This window comes from Nansenia antarctica (genome assembly GCF_963989245.1).
Source record: "Nansenia antarctica genome assembly, chromosome: 18".
In the NCBI taxonomy this organism is placed as follows: Eukaryota; Metazoa; Chordata; class Actinopteri; order Argentiniformes; family Microstomatidae; genus Nansenia; species Nansenia antarctica.
In genome coordinates, this window is record NC_137691.1 from 636,992 (window position 1) to 658,485 (window position 21,494).

General features: G+C 48.3%; 1 protein-coding gene across 1 annotated transcript in view; it reads right to left on the reverse strand.

The window, feature by feature from the left end:
- chl1b (cell adhesion molecule L1-like b) overlaps positions 1-21,494 on the reverse strand; it is a gene marked incomplete at both ends in the record, with an annotated part of 42,762 nt that overhangs the window by 10,644 nt on the left and 10,624 nt on the right. The window contains 11 exons of the mRNA XM_080548467.1: positions 3,159-3,338; positions 8,287-8,409; positions 9,069-9,273; positions 10,076-10,191; positions 11,621-11,843; positions 14,710-14,780; positions 15,193-15,390; positions 17,525-17,626; positions 19,283-19,407; positions 20,106-20,271; positions 20,859-21,025. Of these exons, the coding sequence (XP_080404593.1) occupies positions 3,159-3,338; positions 8,287-8,409; positions 9,069-9,273; positions 10,076-10,191; positions 11,621-11,843; positions 14,710-14,780; positions 15,193-15,390; positions 17,525-17,626; positions 19,283-19,407; positions 20,106-20,271; positions 20,859-21,025 (1,676 nt within the window). The remainder of the gene's footprint in view (positions 1-3,158; positions 3,339-8,286; positions 8,410-9,068; positions 9,274-10,075; positions 10,192-11,620; positions 11,844-14,709; positions 14,781-15,192; positions 15,391-17,524; positions 17,627-19,282; positions 19,408-20,105; positions 20,272-20,858; positions 21,026-21,494) is intronic.

A 21,494-nucleotide genomic window follows, 5' to 3' on the forward strand; every position in this document is an offset into this window, starting at 1 on the left:
AGCCTCTCTTACACGTGTACCGCCGAGCCGGCTGTTGTCGAGAGAACAAAAGTCAATATCTCATTTAGAGATCCGCTAATGAGATAGGATTAATATGAATCCATAATTAGGATACTAATTGTCGTTGCTCAGGAACCCAAAACCAAAACCGTCGCCTAGAAAAAAAAAAAAGGAGGTGACGTTCTGCTCATGAAAGGAGGCAGCCGAGTGTCACCGCTGAAGGCTAGGGCAATTATCCACAGAGGAGGATGTGCATGGCATCATCGCAGGCCTGCGTTATGAAACAGGATGCGTATGAGATGTTCCAGACACCAGTATCTCTCTCTCTCTGCCTGCAGATTCTTCCACGACACAGCTAGGCCTGTATCTCTCTCCCTCCCTCTCTCCCTCCCTCCCTCCCTCCCTCTCTCTCTCTCCCTCCCTCCCTCTCTCCCTCCCTCCCTCCCTCCCTCCCTCTCTCTCTCTCTCCCTCCCTCCCTCCCTCCCTCCCTCCCTCCCTCCCTCCCCGGCCTGTAGGTCTCTATTCACATCTTCTCAACCATCATGCACTCGAGGTAATCTATGTTAAACGCTATCTACTAGACTCTATCTTACTCAAATCATACCGACAGGTATATCCGATGTACAGCATGAGTGTTTGGAATAAAATGGGGGGATTCGAGAGATTCTAAGACTTGTGTTACTAAGGACACAGGGTTAATGTAGGCTATAATAGACTCGTGTAGCTGTTGGTAAATCAGAATACACCGGAGGGTATGATTTGCTAGTACTACGGTACTTGTGTGTAGCGTAACCCGACATTAACAGAAACGGACATACTGGAGTTGACAGAGGATACCGCTGTTGAAGCTGGTGAGAGAGAGAGAGAGAGAGAGACGGAAAAAGAAAATGAAATGCATTTGCCAAGCAGACATGGGAGAGTGGTTTCAACCACCACACCACCACTCACAATATGTATCATCAAAGGTAAACACAAAAGAAGATGAATTCCAAAGAAGCGGGGATACATTTGCAAAAAGGGAAGCGTTGGATACTTAGACATGGAGCTGTGCAGAGTGCAGGCACACAAAGCAGGGATATACAGAAGATAAGAATGAAGACGTCTTAGATGCAACATGTCCGCCTTACACACATGTAACGGGAGCCCTATTAAATCAAACCAGGCAACTGGATTCCACGTTACTTAGAACACACTGTCTTCCCCACTTACACGGCGTGTTGGAATAGCATCCGATTTAGTTTCTGTTTCACACGAAACAAAGTGTGAGATATGATCTTGTTAAGGGGGCGATGTGGGACTCAGACAATAGCACGGTGTTCTATCTGCTAGTTTATGAGCTGAACAGCTGAGGGGGGGGGGGGGTTCTGGAGACATGGTACCAATGTAACTCTCAAACGAAGGAAATTATAGTTTTACCCATGTCTAGAAGGCTATACAGTGGTTGTTTACGATTACATTGTGGGGGAGGGGGAGAGGGAGAGAGAGGGAGAGAGAAAGAGAGACGAAGAGAGAGAGAAGAAGAGAGAGAGAGGGAGAGAGAGAGAGAAGGAGGGAGGGAGAGAGGGAGAGAGAGAGGGAGAGAGAGGGAGAGGGAGGGAAAGAGAGAGGGAGAGAGAGAGAGAGGGAGAGAGAGAGAGGGAGAGAGAGAGGGAGAGGGAGAGAGGGAGGGAGAGAGAGAGGGAGAGGGAGAGGGAGAGGGAGAGAGGGAGGGAGAGGGAGAGGGAGAGAGAGAGAGAGAGAGAGGGAGAGGGAGAGAGGGAGGGAGAGAGAGAGGAAGAGAGAGAGGGAGAGGGAGAGGGAGAGGGAGAGGGAGAGAGAGAGGGAGAGAGAGCTGATGGAGAAGACAGTTAAAACTAAACTCATATCGATAATCGAAATAATAAGAAAGTTCTCAACGTTGATGTACCAATCCCACATTGGCCCTTTAAGTATCCAAACCACGCAGGCCTTCATTCTCTGCAGCAGATAATAGCCCCGCTGTGTTGAATAGGCAGCTTTGTTTCGTTATATTTATATACTTAAGTCAGTTGGAAATGGCGATTGGTAGGGAGCGCCCCCAATCCAATTACCTTTGTTCAACATAAGACATCCTCTGTGTGTGCATATACGTATATCCTCTATATATATCCTTTATATACATCCCCTCTCTCTATCACACAGTCAACTGCTCTTACTCTTATTCATTAGATCGTAATCATTATTCCACTTGTGCCACCGCCCCTTATCTCCCCTCGCACAGACACTTGAGTTGACATTGTGTTAGGCATGATATATATGCAGGGTTCACACGGAAGCAGGAATGACATGTAATTCATAAAACACAATAATGGATTATAGACCTGCACGGACCATATTATGATTACTTTACACTTTACCAATTCCTCTATTATTATTATGCAACCCTGATATCAGAGGCGTGCGTTGCTACCCTGCGGAGGCCTCGCCTCCTCCTCCGGGGTGATGGTTTCATGGTGCGCCTTCTCCCCCAAATCAATAAGCACTTGCTCCTCCATGACAGTGACAAATGAAACCGCTCCCCACACCCCTTATGATATTGTTTACCCACATAAAAATTATTTAGATGGAGATATGAAACGCAGAGCGAGCCGGAGCGCCGTATCATATATTATTCCTTGAATTCAAACTAAATAAATGGCTTTGGCTTTCTTCCCATGTCCCCCTTCTCTCTCTCCCTCCCTCCCCCCATTGGCTGAAGAAAATTATAATTGTACCCATGTTTGAGAGATAGAGATAGAGAGAGAGAGAGGGAGAGAGAGTGAGAGGGTTCTGATGGAGAAGAGAGTTAAAACTAAACTCATATCAATAATCTAAATAATAAAAAAGTTCTCAACATTGATGTACCAATCCCAGATCGCCCCTTTAAGTATCCAAACCACGCAGACATTCATTCTCTGCACCAGATAATAGCGCCGCTGTGTTGAATAGGCGCTAGCTCTGATGGAGAAGACAGTTAAAACTAAACTCATATCAGTAATCTAAAGTTCTCAACATAGACGTACCAATCCCAGACTGCCACTGCCTCTGCCTTTAAGTAAACAGACCACGCATCCATTCTATCTCCCTTCTCCCTCCCCATCGGCTGACTCCCTCCCTCCCTCCCTCCCTCCCGTGTCCCAGGATGCAGTGCGTGACTCACGTGCTTCCGGCGTGGTGGTGCTCTCCTCGCGGGCGGGCGGGCCGCAGCCCAGGGCGGTGCAGGAACGCAGGTAGAACTGGTACCTGCTGAGGGGCTCCAGGTCTCTTAGGGTCCAGGAGGTCGTCTGGGGGTCGCTGACCTCCACGCTCTGCAGGGGGCCCACCTCCTCCGTCTCATTAACTACACACACACACACACACACACACACACACACACACACACACACACATACACACACAGGGAACGGTTACACACACTATATATATACAGTATATATAACTACACACACACAGGGGCCGGGTTACACTTATATAGAATATACTGTATAAATACACACACACAGTTACACTTATATAGAATATATAACTACACACACACAGTTACACTTATATAGAACATAAACATATGAGTCTGTCTCATTAACTACACACACAGGCTCACAGGTTGAAATGTTGGACACGCTGTGTTATAATGAAAATACAGCCTAGAAGATTCTAACCTTTATAAAGGTTATCCTGTTCAGAGTGTGGCAGTGGTCCCACTCATATTTCTCATTTCATAGGACAGAGTTAGTGATTATGTGAAGATAGACAGGGAGGTGAGGAGAAGAAGCATGTCAGCAGGATTCAAACCCACGCCGACATGAACAGAATGTCTCACTGTGGACCGCTGGATTACACCAGGCTTACACTTATATAGAATAATATATACGCCGTTTAGCTGACGCTTCCATCCAGAGCCACTTACATACATTGAGTGCTGCAGTACAATGAACACGTCCCATCTCCTGAGACAGCATGACACTGGTCACACACACACACACACACACACTCCACATATACTGTATGTCCCGTCTCCTGAGATAGAGCATGACACGCATGGCCCTTGTGTGCCACGGCGAAATCAAACTCAGTTAGCGAAGAGAGGCCGAGCGAGAGAGAGAGCTGTCGCTGTGACTGAGTAATTAGCCTCGTCATGGTTACCGTGATCCAGGGACGGGGACTCACGCAGGCTAGGTTTGTCCTGGGACACACAGGGGTAGGTTTGTCCTGAGACACACAGGGGTAGGTTTGTACGAGGACACACAGGGGTAGGTTTGTCCTGGACACACAGGGGTAGGTTTGTCCTGAGACACACAGGGGTAGGTTTGTCCTGGGACACACAGGGGTAGGTTTGTCCTGGACACACAGGGGTAGGTTTGTCCTGAGACACACAGGGGTAGGTTTGTCCTGGGACACACAGGGGTAGGTTTGTACTGGGACACACACAGGGGTAGGTTTGTACTGGGACACACACAGGGGTAGGTTTGTACGAGGACACACAGGGGTAGGTTTGTCCTGGGACACGCAGGGTAGGTTTGTCCTGGGACACGCAGGGTAGGTTTGTCCTGGGACACGCAGGGGTAGGTTTGTACTGGGACACGCAGGGGTAGGTTTGTCCTGGGACACGCAGGGGTAGGTTTGTCCTGAGACACACAGGGGTAGGTTTGTCCTGGGACACACAGGGGTAGGTTTGTACGAGGACACACAGGGGTAGGTTTGTCCTGGGACACGCAGGGGTAGGTTTGTCCTGAGACACACAGGGGTAGGTTTGTCCTGAGACACACAGGGGTAGGTTTGTCCTGGGACACACAGGGGTAGGTTTGTCCTGGGACACACAGGGGTAGGTTTGTACGAGGACACACAGGGGTAGGTTTGTCCTGGGACACGCAGGGGTAGGTTTGTCCTGAGACACACAGGGGTAGGTTTGTCCTGGGACACACAGGGGTAGGTTTGTCCTGGGACACACAGGGGTAGGTTTGTCCTGGGACACACGGGGGTAGGTTTGTCCTGGACACACAGGGGTAGGTTTGTCCTGGGACACACAGGGGTAGGTTTGTCCTGGGACACACAGGGGTAGGTTTGTACTGGGACACGCAGGGGTAGGTTTGTACTGGGACACACAGGGGTAGGTTTGTACAAGGACACACGGGGGTAGGTTTGTCCTGGGACACGCAGGGGTAGGTTTGTCCTGGGACACGCAGGGGTAGGTTTGTACTGGGACACACAGGGGTAGGTTTGTCCTGGGACACGCAGGGGTAGGTTTGTCCTGGGACACACGGGGGTAGGTTTGTACGAGGACACACGGGGGTAGGTTTGTCCTGAGACACACAGGGGTAGGTTTGTACGAGGACACACAGGGGTAGGTTTGTCCTGGGACACAGGGGTAGGTTTGTCCTGGGACACACAGGGGTAGGTTTGTACGAGGACACGCAGGGTAGGTTTGTCCTGGGACACAGGGGTAGGTTTGTCCTGGGACACGCAGGGTAGGTTTGTACTGGGACACACAGGGGTAGGTTTGTACTGGGACACGGGGGGTAGGTTTGTCCTGGGACACACAGGGGTAGGTTTGTCCTGGGACACGGGGGGTAGGTTTGTACTGGGACACACAGGGGTAGGTTTGTCCTGGGACACGCAGGGGTAGGTTTGTCCTGGGACACGCAGGGGTAGGTTTGTACTGGGACACACAGGGGTAGGTTTGTCCTGGGACACACGGGGGTAGGTTTGTACTGGGACACACAGGGGTAGGTTTGTCCTGGGACACGCAGGGGTAGGTTTGTACTGGGACACACAGGGGTAGGTTTGTCCTGGGACACGCAGGGGTAGGTTTGTACTGGGACACACAGGGGTAGGTTTGTACTGGGACACACAGGGGTAGGTTTGTCCTGGACACACAGGGGTAGGTTTGTCCTGGACACACAGGGGTAGGTTTGTACTGAGACACACAGGGGTAGGTTTGTACTGAGACACACAGGGGTAGGTTTGTACTGGGACACGCAGGGGTAGGTTTGTCCTGGACACACAGGGGTAGGTTTGTACTGAGACACACAGGGGTAGGTTTGTCCTGGGACACACAGGGGTAGGTTTGTACTGAGACACACAGGGGTAGGTTTGTACTGGGACACACAGGGGTAGGTTTGTACGAGGACACACAGGGGTAGGTTTGTACGAGGACACACAGGGGTAGGTTTGTCCTGGGAAGGGGCTTTCCCCCGGGACTGTGGGAGGGGGGGGGGGGGGGGCTGTGATGAAGTTCCTTCTGCAAGAGGACAGGGGGTCACAGGGGGGTCACTAACACCAGAGAGGGGGTCACTAACACCAGGGGGGGTCACTAACACCAGGGGGGGTCACTAACACCAGAGGGGGTCACTAACACCAGGGGGGGTCACTAACACCAGGGGGGGTCACTAACACCAGAGGGGGTCACTAACACCAGGGGGGGTCACTAACACCAGGGGGGGTCACTAACACCAGAGGGGGGGTCACTAACACCAGGGGGGTCACTAACACCAGGGGGGGTCACTAACACCAGAGGGGGTCACTAACACCAGGGGGGGTCACTAACACCAGGGGGGGTCACTAACACCAGGGGGGGTCACTAACACCAGGGGGGGTCACTAACACCAGAGGGGGGGTCACTAACACCAGAGGGGGTCACTAACACCAGGGGGGGTCACTAACACCAGGGGGGGTCACTAACAGCAGAGGGGGGGTCACTAACACCAGAGGGGGTCACTAACACCAGGGGGGGTCACTAAACCATAGTAGTAAAAATAAAGTTCATATCTTTGCACTCGATCAAATTTCAGGACCCTCCTTTCATGACTTTTCCTAGATATGTGCGTTCTACCACCCAGTATCCTTACATTCTCTAAACCACATCAGGATAAGCTAGTTAGTATGAAGATATTTTACAGTGTTTCTGTGGAGTGTGACACAGACCAGGGTATTTCTTCCCTGACATGTTTCCAATACCCCGGCTCTGCCCCGACTCTGACCTCCCTGTCACCAGAAACAACACAGTGATTTCCTCCAACCAGGATCACAGGTCAGACTAACAGAGAGGATCACAGGTCAGACTAACAGAGAGGATCACAGGTCAGACTAACAGAGAGGATCACAGGTCAGACTAACAGAGAGGATCACAGGTCAGACTAACAGAGAGGATCATGGGTCAGACTAACAGAGAGGATCACAGGTCAGACTAACAGAGAGGATCACAGGTCAGACTAACAGAGAGGATCACGGGTCAGACTAACAGAGAGGATCATGGGTCAGACTAACAGAGAGGATCATGGGTCAGACTAACAGAGAGGATCATGGGTCAGACTAACAGAGAGGATCATGGGTCAGACTAACAGAGAGGATCATGGGTCAGACTAACAGAGAGGATCATGGGTCAGACTAACAGAGAGGATCACGGGTCAGACTAACAGAGAGGATCATGGGTCAGACTAACAGAGAGGATCATGGGTCAGACTAACAGAGAGGATCATGGGTCAGACTAACAGACACTAACAGCGAGGCAGACAGCACCCAACATGGTGTCTCTCGCCGCTGGGTGCTGGCTAATGCAAAATCCAAATTGAATATTGAATATTTATAACATGTTGTTGTTGTTTTTTTTTTTGCTTTCTCCTCTCTCCTGCTTACATCTAGCCTGCTTTCATCTGCCTGCAGTGTTTGTGTTTGCCAGGCGTACTCAGACACTGTAGGCAAACAGTTTAATGCAAAACCGGGGCTTTAATTATTCAAAAAGGGTAATTTACAGATAAAATAGCAGATCACGCGATGGCTATCATCCCATTTTGGGATATCGTTCTGTGTTAATTCCCTCCGCTGAGCTCTGCTTGCTGCTGATTGGCCGACGTGACCGCTGTCCTCCTGATGACACCTTTTAACTGAGATGTGATTGGTTCTCTGTTTTTCTATGAACAGTCTGGCACCAGCAGTGAGAGCCAGACAACAGGGCTTGTGGTTGTTATTCATACAGCAGGCAAACATGGACTGGTGTTGCGTACCGCACGCAATCACACACAAAGCAACACAACAAGATCACAGCAACACTACCAGTCACACTTCCATTGGGGGAGGTCTGTTGTATGTAAGGGACTTGAACCCAGGACGTACTGATACTATAGTCTAGGATGTGTCCTGTCAGGACTGTTATACATAAGAGACTTGAACACAGGACATACTGTTGTATGTAAGAGACTTGAACACAGGACATACTGGGAGGACTGTTACATGTAAGGGACTTGAACACAGGACGTACTGGTACACATAAGGGACGTGAACACATGACGTACTCAGCTGGTACTCCAGGATGTAGCCAGTCAGGACTCCGTTGGGCTCCGTCGGGGGTCTCCAGGCCAGGGAGACGCTGTGCTTCTGGGCCTCCGTCACCCTGAACACATGGTTCCTCTCTGGGACTGAGACAGAGAGACAACACACAACACACCAGTAAGACTGAGAGCAGAGGAATACTGCAGGAGCACAACCCCTTAACTCCCTCTCTCTCTCTCTCTCTCTGTCTCTCTCTCTGTCTCTCTGTCTCTCTCTCTCTCTCTGTCTCTCTGTCTCTCTCTCTCTCTCTCTCCCTCTGTCTCTCTCTCTCTGTCTCTCTCTCTCCCTCTGTCTCTCTCTCTCTCTCTCTCTCTCTGAGTTATTTTTCTTTCTACAGTGGAACTGAATCAATATGTTACATGGCGTTCCCCCATCGCCCCCACACCCATCCCCCTCCCTCCCCCTCCAATCTTACCTCCCCCCTCTCCCCTCCCCTCCAGGCTTACCTCCCTCCCCCTCCCTCCCCTCCCTCCACCTCCCCTCCCTCCAGACCTCCCTCCCTCCCCTCCCTCCCCTCCCTCCACCTCCAATCTTACCCCCCTCCTTCCAGACCTCCCTCCCTCCCCTCCCTCCCCCTCCAATCTTACCTCCCTCCAGACCTCCCTCCCTCCCCTCCCCTTCCTCCCCTTCCTCCCCCTCCAATCTTCCTCCCCCTCCAATCTCCCCTCCCCCTCCCCTCCTCCCTCCCTCCTCCCTTCCTCCCTCTCCTCCCCACCCTCCCCCTCCCTCCCCCTCCCAGTCTCACCTCCCTCGGGGGTTTTGAAGGTGACAGGATGACTCCCGGGTCCGTTCCCGCGGCCGTTGAAGGTCATGAGTATGAGGGTGTACTCAGAGAAGGGTGTCAGGCCCGCCACCACGCCCTGGCTGCGGTCGCCCGGGAACACCAGCGTCTGTTTGTCCCCGTGGGACTTCTTACTGTGCAGCAGACTGCGCAGGCGCCACCAACTCACCTGAGAGGGGAGGGAGGGGGGAGGGAGAGGGGGGAGGAGAGAGGGGAGAGGGAGTGGGAGAGGGAGTGGGAGAGGGAGAGGGGAGGGGAGGGGAGAGGGAAGAGGGGATGGGGAGGGGAGAGTGGAGAGGGAGTGGGAGAGAGGAGAGGGAGAGGGGAGAGGAGAGAGGAGAGGGAAGGGAGAGGAGAGAGGGAGAGGAAGAGGGGAAGAGGGGGAGGAAGAGGGGAGAGAGAGGAAGAGACACGCAGGGTGTGAGTCTCAGGTTATATGTGACAGAGAGGACACACGGTGGGCTATAACTCTGGTTATTATCTATTATAACTCTGGATCGTTAGGATCCTGAAACATTGAGGAACATTGAGCTGCCAGGAGCGGAGACAGAGTGAGGGGAGAGGGGGGTCCAGGGGAGGTCAGGGTGAGGGGAGAGGGGAAAGGGGGGGGGTGGTCCAGGGGGGGAGACAGAGTGAGGGGAGAGGGCCAGGGGGGAGGGGAGAGGGGGGGGTGGTCCAGGTGGGGAGACAGAAGGAGGGGAGAGGGGGGTCCAGGGTGGTCCAGGGGAGGTCAGGGTGAGGGGAGGGGGGGGGGGGTGGTCCAGGGGAGGTCAGGGTGAGGGGAGAGGGGCCAGGTGGTCCAGGGAGGGCGGGAGACAGAGGGAGGGGAGAGGGGGGAAGTCCAGGGTGGTCCAGGGGAGGAGGTCAGGGTCTTTGCTTTTAGAAACAGTTTAAAGGGGAGAGGGCTGCTCTGAGGGAGGGTGAGGGAGGAGGGTGAGGGAGGAGGGTTAGAGCCCTGAGCTGAGTGTTACCCTGTAGCCTCCCAGCATGCCGTGCAGCTGGTCCTGGGGGACGCGCTGCCAGGTGACGTTCACCAGAGACGCGTTCACCACATCCACCGCCACGTTAGCCGGGGCTGCAGAGGGGACTGTACACACACACACACACACACACACACATACACACACAGATGTAGACACACACACACACACGCACACGCACACACACACACACACACACACACACACACACACACACGCATCAATATACAGTAGATCATATGGCACACTGAAACAGTATCATCGTTTAGAATCTTCGCGTTATTCCATTCAAATGTCATCGTTCAGTCTATAGTCTCATAATAATCTCTATATATAATCTATATATATAATAATAATCTATATATATATATTATAATAATCTATATGTCTATAATCTCACACACGTCCAGGGTGCTAGGACAGGAGCTAGCTAGCAGGGGAGAGAGGTACGCTAACGCCTCAGTGACGACACAGACAGGCAACACAGATTATGACCAGATCATAATCACAACAAGACTCAGACCCTTAACAGGAGCTTAGAGGGCACTATGGAACAACCAACACACTTACAGGGAGATTAAACATCGGTAGAGGTAATATCTATATCAATCACACTTTATATATGTTATTGGTAGAAGCAAAGCTACGTCTAGAACATTCTCTCTGTGTTCCTTCATGACCTGAAGTATACTCCTCAGGGCAGATCCAAAAGAAGGCTGGAGATGGAGATACAAGTAGAGAAAAGGTAAACAACGGTATTACAAAGTGCTGAGAGTAGAGCTGATCTCCAGAGAAGCTGAAGAGTCTACCACGCTGTATAAGAGGCACAGGTGACAACGTTTGAATCAGGTTTAATTGGATACTTTAACCTGTGGGCTGTTGGGCTTCTGATCTCACATGTATTACACTTAATCACAGGACTGTGGCATTTATGGGCTCAGCAGAGAGGGCAGCGTGGAAGGTTTAATTAATTAAACCAGCAGAAAATGATTCTGAAAACTAGCAGGAAATTTCCCTCACAAAGTATCTCTGTTTTTTCTGTCTCACAACGTAAGACAGGTACGGCGGCTAGCGAACGTCAACCCACCCCTTCAAAGTCCCACAGGCAAAATTTAGACAAAATGTTGTGCACATTTTTGACACAGGTGTTGTGCGTTGGCTAAATCAATTGATGTTGTTTGAACCCTTAAAATCACTGCTGCATTCACTTGTCTGCTTTATGCCTGAAGAAGGTCTATGACCGACAGCTTGCGCAATAAACAAAAAATTTTTTTGCACAGTGTCTGAGTGTGCGGATGCTGTTATTTTGCAGCTCTTTTGATAATCTTCAGTTCCAGCACCTCAGCTCAAGTCTGATCGTGGATGAGCGGTGGTATTTTCACTATTTAGTCTAGAACACAACAAAATGTAGACTAGAAGTGATGTGGGTGTATTGCCTTTCGATAGCCACTGTATATAGAAACATGGAAAAACGACTCCTGCTTGTTAACAACACAAAAAAATAAAACATAAACAATAAAACAACAGGTCACTCACAGTCCTCCCCAGAGTAGCCGGTGATGACCCTCGGCTCCGGGCCCCAGCCCTGGTGGTTCCTGACCTGGATCTTGATCTCGTACGGCACGAAGGTGGGCGTGTCCTTCACCACGAAGGAGTGACGCTTCACCAGGTGTTCCCGCCACTCCTCCTCCACGTCCTGACGCCTGTAGCTCACCTTGTACTCCAGACCCGGCCCGTTAGACTCCATGGGAGACAGCGGCTGAGAGGGAGGGGGGGGAGAGGAGAGAGAGGAAGAGGGGGAAGGAAGAGAGGAGAGGAAGGGGGAGAGGAAGAAGGGAGAGAGGAGAGGGAGAGGGGAGAGAGGAGAGGGAGAGGGGAGAGGAAGAGGAATAACAGTGGAAAAGATGGTTGGACTTCTACAGGAACAAGGAAGCAGTTTGTTTATCTTTCTCCATCTTGGCTACTGCAGGTGTGTCTGTCTCCATGTTACTGCAGGTGTGTCTGTCTACATGTTACTGCAGGTGTGTCTGTCTCCATCTTACTGCAGGTGTATCTGTCTGCATGTTACTGCAGGTGTGTCTGTCTCCATGTTACTGCAGGTGTATCTGTCTGCATGTTACTGCAGGTGTGTCTGTCTCCATCTTGGCTACTGCAGGTGTGTCTGTCTTCATCTTACTGCAGGTGTGTCTGTCTCCATCTTACTGCAGGTGTGTCTGTCTACATGCTACTGCAGGTGTGTCTGTCTGCATCTTACTGCAGGTGTGTCTGTCTACATCTTACTGCAGGTGTGTCTGTCTCCATGTTAGTGCAGGTGTGTCTGTCTCCATGTTACTGCAGGTGTGTCTGTCTCCATGTTACTGCAGGTGTGTCTGTCTCCATGTTACTGCAGGTGTGTCTGTCTCCATCTTACTGCAGGTGTGTCTGTCTACATGTTACTGCAGGTGTGTCTGTCTCCATCTTACTGCAGGTGTGTCTGTCTACATGTTACTGCAGGTGTGTCTGTCTGCATGTTACTGCAGGTGTGTCTGTCTCCATGTTACTGCAGGTGTGTCTGTCTCCATGTTACTGCAGGTGTGTCTGTCTCCATGTTACTGCAGGTGTGTCTGTCTGCATGTTACTGCAGGTGTGTCTGTCTACATGTTACTGCAGGTGTGTCTGTCTGCATCTTACTGCAGGTGTGTCTGTCTCCGTGTTACTGCAGGTGTGTCTGTCTCCATGTTACTGCAGGTGTGTCTGTCTGCATGCTACTGCAGGTGTGTCTGTCTCCATGTTACTGCAGGTGTGTCTGTCTCCATGTTACTGCAGGTGTGTCTGTCTCCATCTTACTGCAGGTGTGTCTTTCTGCAGGGTCAGTAATGTCAAGGCAGCGTTCCAGGATGACGACACTAATCATTATTTTATGAAAAAGAGTAAAACAAACGGCTCTGCCCTTCTCCGCCTCCTGCTGCTGCTGGCACAGAGACCTGGCTAAGACTGGCTAAGACTGCCTAAGTCTCCAGATAAAGAAAGATCGGGTCCCTTCCTCACAATGGCCCGGCCATGGGAAATAGAATAAGACACTATTATCCGCAGAAGCAAATCATTAACAATGAGAGCTCTCATAAATCCAAGAGCTCGGAGCTGCATTACTGAGGGGCAGGGAGATAATAGGTGGAGGAGATTCATCTTTTCACAATAAAGCGGAATTTATGACTGTTCATGTAGAAGCGTCTCGTCCACGGACAGGCCTTTTCTCTTTTTAATCAAAGCTCCCACAAAGGGCTTTCACAGCCAACCCCTCCACTGTGATCCCTCCGAATTGGCTTTTATAAAGTTCTAAATCACACAATGAGACATCAGAACTAGGCCTAGCGCTGCTGATATGTCTATTGAAATCTTATTGATAATTGCCATGTGAAAACATTGATATGATATTGAATATGGAACAGTAGCTTCTATTCTCTTTGTAGTACAGAGAGATTCTTTGATTTCTCTGTAAAACTTCATACATGGTGAACTCTGCACCACTCTGCTAGTTTCCTATAGTACAGTACAGTATGTTTCCTATAGTACAGTACAGTATGTTTCCTATAGTACAGTACAGTATGTTTCCTATAGTACAGTACAGTATGTTTCCTATAGTACAGTACAGTATGTTTCCTATAGTACAGTACAGTATGTTTCCTATAGTACAGTACAGTATGTTTCCTATAGTACAGTACAGTATGTTTCCTATAGTACAGTACAGTATGTTTCCTATAGTACAGTACAGTATGTTTCCTATAGTACAGTACAGTATGTCTCCTATCGTACAGTACAGTATGTTTCCTATAGTACAGTACAGTATGTTTCCTATAGTACAGTACAGTATGTTTCCTATAGTACAGTACAGTATGTTTCCTATAGTACAGTACAGTATGTTTCCTATAGTACAGTACAGTATGTTTCCTATAGTACAGTACAGTATGTTTCCTATAGTACAGTACAGTATGTTTCCTATAGTACAGTACAGTATGTTTCCTATAGTACAGTACAGTATGTTTCCTATAGTACAGTACAGTATGTTTCCTATAGTACAGTACAGTATGTTTCCTATAGTACAGTACAGTATGTTTCCTATAGTACAGTACAGTATGTTTCCTATAGTACAGTACAGTATGTTTCCTATAGTACAGTACAGTATGTTTCCTATAGTACAGTTCAGTATGTTTCCTAGCTGCTGGACTGAAAAAATCAGGTGTAGTGCTGAGGCACAAACATGTACATTTCAAGCCTGCAAACTGTGACACTTTAAATAACGTGAAAAAAAATACTATTGTGCAATACGACAACCCTAGTCGACTATCTGTACAGTATAGTACAGTGGATTGTGTACATAGCCTTTATTTATGTAAACCAGCTCCTTCCCTTCTTGTGATTTTTTTCTAAAAGTTTTTTTTTTTCCCTTTCCTAACACCAGGGGAGCCACCCCTCCTAAATTTCGTTGTTTGGTACCTGTACTGTAGCAATGACAATAAAGTCCATTCATTCATTCATTCATTCATTCATATAGTACAGTATGTTTAGTACAGTATGTTTAGTACAGTATGTTTAGTACAGTATTGTGCTGAGGAGGGATATTATCGAAGGACCACAAGGTCTCCTACCTCCCAGTTGATGTCCATCTCATGTGGTAAATGACCTTCGATTTTTATATTTTCCGGGTTCTTGTCAGGGGCTGTGGGGAAGGGAAGAATTATGGATTTTGTCAGGATTGGAATTGTTAGTGGAAAAGGAGATCTCCTGTGAAGGGAGCACATTACACATTACAGAGCAGTTTCCAACAAGAGAGGAGTCGGTTATCTCCCAGGTTCCCCTGGCGGAAAGTTCAACACCGCGGCAGAGAGACAACTCAGGTGCCCTGGAGAGAGAGAGTTAGGTGTGTAGATAGATGTGTGTGTGTTAGGTGTGTGTAGAGATAGATGTGTGTGTTAGGTGTGTAGATAGGTGTGTGTGTTAGGTGTGTAGATAGATGTGTGTGTTAGGTGTGTAGAGACAGAGGTGTGTGTTAGGAGTGTAGAGACAGAGTTGTAATAAAGAGGAGGGTGAAACAATGTGAGAAGGAAGGGGGGTGATATCAGATGTCAGACCTGCGGGGGGGGTCTTGTATCTCTCTGTGGTCTCGCTGGCGGGGCCCCTCCCCACGGCGTTGAGCCCCGACACGCGGAAGCGATAGTCCACGTGCCCGTGGAGCCTCAGGAGGGCGGAGGCCTGGTTCCCAGGGACCCTCTGGAGCTCCTTCCAGTTCTCCGGCTCCCACAGGCTCTCCTCAAACTCCACAATGAACTCTGTTGACATGGGGTGGGGGAGACACACACAGACACACAGACACACAGACACACAGACACACAGACACACAGAGACTCACAGACACACAGACACACAGAGACACAGACACACAGACACACAGACACAGACACACAGACACACAGACACACAGACACACAGACACACAGACACACAGATACACAGACACACAGAGACACACAGACACACAGACACACAGACACACAGAGACACAGACACACAGACACACAGACACAGGCCAGGTCTCAATCTGCCCGAGGACTTGCACCAAAAAGGCTGCCTGCCTATCTAATAGAACCAGCTGTGCTGCAAAGTCCTTGGACCCTGCAGCGAGCGAACAGCATGAAGTTGCTTCAGAAACACAGAGGAGCTAATTTGTGTCGGGATGAATCCATCATCAGGCTTGAACAATTCTAATTCGTCGGCTTACACAGAAAATAAAGTGCTAATTCCGTTTGAGTACACTGGTTGGCGGATAAGTAGCTTTTCACAGACGGAAGGCTGGTGTTACAACATGAATGGTAAATGGACTGACTTATATAGACTGACTTATATAGATTGACTTATATAGATGACTTATATAGACTGACTTATATAGATGACTTATATAGACTGACTTATATAGACTGACTTATATAGATGACTTATATAGACTGACTTATATAGATGACTTATATAGATGACTTATATAGACTGACTTATATAGACTGACTTATATAAACTGACTTATATAGACTGACTTATATAGATGACTTATATAGACTGACTTATATAGACTGACTTATATAGATGACCTTGAGGTATATAGATGAGGGGGAGTGGTGGTCTAGTGGATAGTGAGTTGGACTTGGGATCGGAAGGTTGTGAGTTCAAATCCCGCCTGAAGCCACACCACTACTAGTGTGCCCTTGGGTAAGGCACTTAGCCCTCAGTTACTCCAGGGGGAATGTCCCTGTAATTCGTAATTGTAAGTCGCTTTGGATAAAAGCGTCTGCTAAATGGCAAAATTAATTAAAAATTAATGACCTATATAGACTGACTTATATAGATTACTTATATAGACTGAGTTATATAGATGACTTATATAGACTGACTTAAATAAACTGACTTATATGGATGACTTATATAGATGACTTATACAGACTGACTTATATAGATTACTTATTATACAAGTCAGTCTATATAAATCAGTCTATATAAGTAATCTATATAAGTCATATATATAAGTCAGTCCATATAAGTCATCTATATACGTCATCTATATAAGTCAGTCTATATAAGTCATCTATATAAGTCAGTCTATATAAGTCATCTATATAAGTCATCTATATAAGTCATCTATATAAGTCAGTCTATATAAGTCATCTATATAAGTCATCTATATAAGTCATCTATATAAGTCAGTCTATATAAGTCATCTATATAAGTAATCTATATAAGTCAGTCTATATAAGTCATCTATATAAGTCATCTATATAAGTCAACTATATAAGTCAGTCTATATAAGTCATCTATATAAGTCATCTATATAAGTCATCTATATAAATCAGTCTGTATAAGTCATCTATATAAGTCATCTATATAAGTCATCTATATAAGTCAGTCTATATAAGTCATCTATATAAGTCAGTCTATATAAGTCAGTCTGTATAAGTCAGTCTATATAAGTCAGTCTATATAAGTCAGTCTATACAAGTAATCTATATACGTCAGTCTATATAAGTCAGTCTATATAAGTCATCTATATAAGTCAGTCTATATAAGTCAGTCTGTATAAGTCATCTATATAAGTCAGTCTATATAAGTCAGTCTGTATAAGTCATCTATATAAGTCAGTCTATATAAGTCAGTCTATATAAGTCATCTATATAAGTCATCTATATAAGTCATCTATATAAGTCAGTCTATATAAGTCATCTATATAAGTCAGTCTGTATAAGTCAGTCTATATAAGTCAGTCTGTATAAGTCAGTCTATATAAGTCAGTCTGTATAAGTCATCTATATAAGTCAGTCTATATAAGTCAGTCTATATAAGTCAGTCTATATAAGTCAGTCTGTATAAGTCAGTCTATATAAGTCAAGTGTGTGTTAGACAGAAGGACGGCCTTGTTACCTGTGGTGGAGCTGTTGTGGTCGTCCCCTGGGATCCATTTCAGTTTCACACTGCGGCTCTTGTGTTCAGACAGCCTCACGTCCTCAGGTGCATCAGGGACGTCTGCACAAACAACAACAACAACAACAACAACAACAAGGTCACTTTGATGACAAACACAAACACAGACACGGCATCCGTCCCTCTGGCCTGGAGAGGATGTGTGAAAGGACTTGAGAGAAGAACAAGAACCCGCTAGAAGTGGAAATGAAGCAGGCGGAGGCTTTGACACAGTGATGTCACAGTGATGTCATGGTGACAGTAAAGTGTCTCTTGGTGTATGTGCAGGTGCACCTTAACTGCTCCTCCTGAGACATCTACTACCCCCAGCACTGCGTCTCCTGAGACATCTACTACCCCCCAGCACTGTGTCTCCTGAGACATCTACTACCCCCCAGCACTGTGTCTCCTGAGACATCTACTACCCCCCAGCACTGCGTCTCCTGAGACACCTACTACCGCCCAGCACTGCGTCTCCTGAGACATCTACTACCCCCCAGCACTGTGTCTCCTGAGACATCTACTACCCCCCAGCACTGCATCTCCTGAGACATCTACTACCCCCCAGCACTGTGTCTCCTGAGACACCTACTACCGCCCAGCACTGCGTCTCCTGAGACACCTGGCTTCCCTCTATACTGTGTCTCCTAAGACTTCTACTGCCCCCCTTGTACTGTTTCTCCAAAGTAAAAACATTTCTTTTGTACTTTTTCACGATGACTGCCAATGGCCCCTGGCCTGAGCTAGATTACTCTTCCTGCTACAACTGGTGAATTGGCCTTGCTTTTGAACACGTCCTAAAACGTAAGTTTGTTCACAAGCCATGTATCACTAACCCAGTAGCCTACGGCAGACGATACAGTGAATCCAATTCACAAATTACAAGTATTTATTGATCCTAAAACTGTTGTTTGTTATATTGAGTGGGCTCTTCAACACTTCAACTTTCGTAATATGAAGAAAAAAAAGGAATTACATTTTTTTTAAAGAAGCTTTTGTGTCACATGACACATTCATAGCCGTGGTCTAAATACATAAGTGCTCATCGATGTGCTCATAGTCTGTTGTTGTGCTCTGTGGAGATGATGATGAGGCCCTGGGGCGTTGGGCTTGGACGTATGGATCCATACTTTGATGTCGTGTGTTACTGTAACCCTGGTAACCCTGGAGGCTCATGGGTCACATGGCTACTGGGTCAGAGGAGCAGACATGATGCTTGGGACATGTTCACTCACCATGTAGGCGTGTATTAGGTGTGTAGAGACAGAGGTGTGTGTAGGTGTGTGTTAGGTGTGTAGAGGTGTGTGTTAGGTGTGTATAGGTGTGTATTAGGTGTGTAGAGGTGTGTGTTAGGTATGTAGAGACTGGGTCAGACGTGATGCTTGTGACATGTTCACTCACCCAGAACGCTCAGCTGGGCCGAGGCCTGGGCCATGTGTGTAGAAGCAGAGGTGTGTGTTAGGTATGTAGAGACTGGGTCAGACGTGATGCTTGTGACATGTTCACTCACCCAGCATCACTCACCCAGCACGCTCAGCTGGGCCGAGGCCTGGGCCATGTGTGTAGAGACACACGTGTGTGTTAGGTGTGTAGAGACACACGTGTGTGTTAGGTGTGTAGAGGCAGAAGTGTGTTAGGTGTGTGTTAGGTGTGTGTTAGGTGTGTGTGTTAGGTGTGTGTGTTAGGTGTGTGTGTTAGGTGTGTAGTATGTTCTCTCACCCAGCACGGTCAGCTGAGCCGAGGCCTGGGCTGAGTCCACGGGGGTCCTGGCTACGCATCGGTACGTCCCCTGGTCTCTGTGACTCACGTTGGCGATCTGCAGCATCCCCTCCTCCACAGAGTACCTGCCCACAGGACAGACAGAGACACAGTATTGATTGGTGCAAGTGAACTTCCTCAGCCACTCAGAGACTCACCCTCACTCTCCACCTTTAAATCCCACCTCAAAACCTACCTGTTCTCCCATGCATACAACCTTCCCTACCCCTAACCATCTCACCTAACCCTGCCACCCCCCTCCCTCCCCCCCTGGACATGCATACAACCTCCCCTACCCCTAACCATCTCCCCTAACCCTGCCACCCCCCTCCCTTCCCCCCTGGACATGCATACAACCTCCCCTACCCCTAACCATCTCCCCTAACCCTGCCACCCCCCACCCTCCTCCCCCCCTGGACATTGCTGTGTTAATTGTTCCCTGTGCCTGTTCGTTAACTCTGTGTTCTATGTGTCTCATGTTATCTGTTGCTTGTTGTTTCTGTGTTTTCGGTTTTCCCCATATTGTCAGCGTCTTTGAACCCCGGAAAAGCACTATATAAATACAATTAATTATTATTATAATAATAATTATTATTATTAACTTTTCGGCTAGTTTTAGTTTCTGCGACACCAAAGGGTTGTCTCCCTCCTCCTTACCCAGAATCCTCTGTGTGGTTCAGGCCTATCTCTCCTCCTTACCCAGAATGCTTTGTGTGGTTGAGGACTATCTCTCCTCTTTACCCATAATTCTCTGTGTGGTTCAGGGCTATCGTCTCCTCCTTACCCAGAATTCTCTGTGTGGTTCAGGGCTATCGTCACGCCATCTTTCTCCCACAGGATCTGGACGTCGTCTCTGAAGGACTTGTCGTACTCCACCAGGCAGGTGAGCTGGGCCGGGGTTCCTACCAGCACCTGCAGGTCTGCTGGGGCCTCCACGATCCTGGTGGGATCTTAGGTGGATGAGGAACACAGTAACACAGTAACTCAGTAACTCAGTAACACAGTAACACAGTAACTCAGTAACACAGTAACACAGTAACACAGTAACTCAGTAACACAGTAACACAGTAACACAGTAACTCAGTAACACAGTAACACAGTAACACAGTAACTCAGTAACACAGGCATTAACACTTGGAGAGCCATGGATGGGGTCATTTGACCAAGTGAGTAAAACAAATGTTTATATCTTTGCACTCGATCAAATTTCAGGACCCTCCTTTCATGACTTTCCCTAGATATGTGCGTTCTACCACCCAGTATCCTTACATTTTCAAAACCACATCAGGATAAGCATGAAGCTATTTTGCAGTTTTTCTGTGTAGGAGGCAGGCTAATTTACAAGACGCGCCAACTAGTAGTCGTTGTGTGTAAATAGCAGCTTTCCATTGTAAAGACTATGGTCATTTTCAGAGGTGGCTCTTATAGTAGGTAAAAAGTTACTCCAGGGGGAATGTCCCTGTAATTCGTAATTGTAAATCGCTTTGGATTAAACGCGTCTGCTAAAATGGCAGATTCTAAACATCCAGGACGTTACCTTTCACGTCCAGCAGGGCGGTGATGCTGGCCACGTCCTCTGTGTTCTTGGTGTAACACGTGTACGTCCCCGCGTCCTCCTTCTCCACGTTATAGATCTCCAGCGCGCCGTCCTCGTGGACCGTGAACCTCGGCCCCTCCACGGACACAGTGGAGTTGTCCTTGTTCCTGAGGAAACATTAGAAGCGACCAATTAAAGGAGGCGCCAGCGCCACTTGTGACCAATTAGGAGTCTCTCCTGTAGGAGATAACACGTCCGACATCCTTCCTCCGGGCCATTAGAGGGTGAAGATACCATGAAGGAGGTTTTTTTTAGATGTCGACGACAGCTCGATGCATGTTGGAAGTTTTTAACACCGCAGAGTCCCCTCTGAGAGGGGGAAAAAACATTCTGAGAGAAGAGACAATTATTACTGGACGATGACACCGACCTAGAGGTCTGCTACTGCTCTCTGCTGGCCTGGGAGGGAGGGAGAGAGGGGAAGAGAGGGGGAGGGAGGGAGGGGGAGAGAGAGGAGGAGGGAGGGAGGGAGGGAGGGAGGGAGAGAGGGAGAGGTGGAGAGAGGGGGAGAGAGAGGTGGAGGGAGGGAGGGAGAGGGGGAGGGAGAGGGAGAGAGAGACAGAGAGAGAGAGAGAG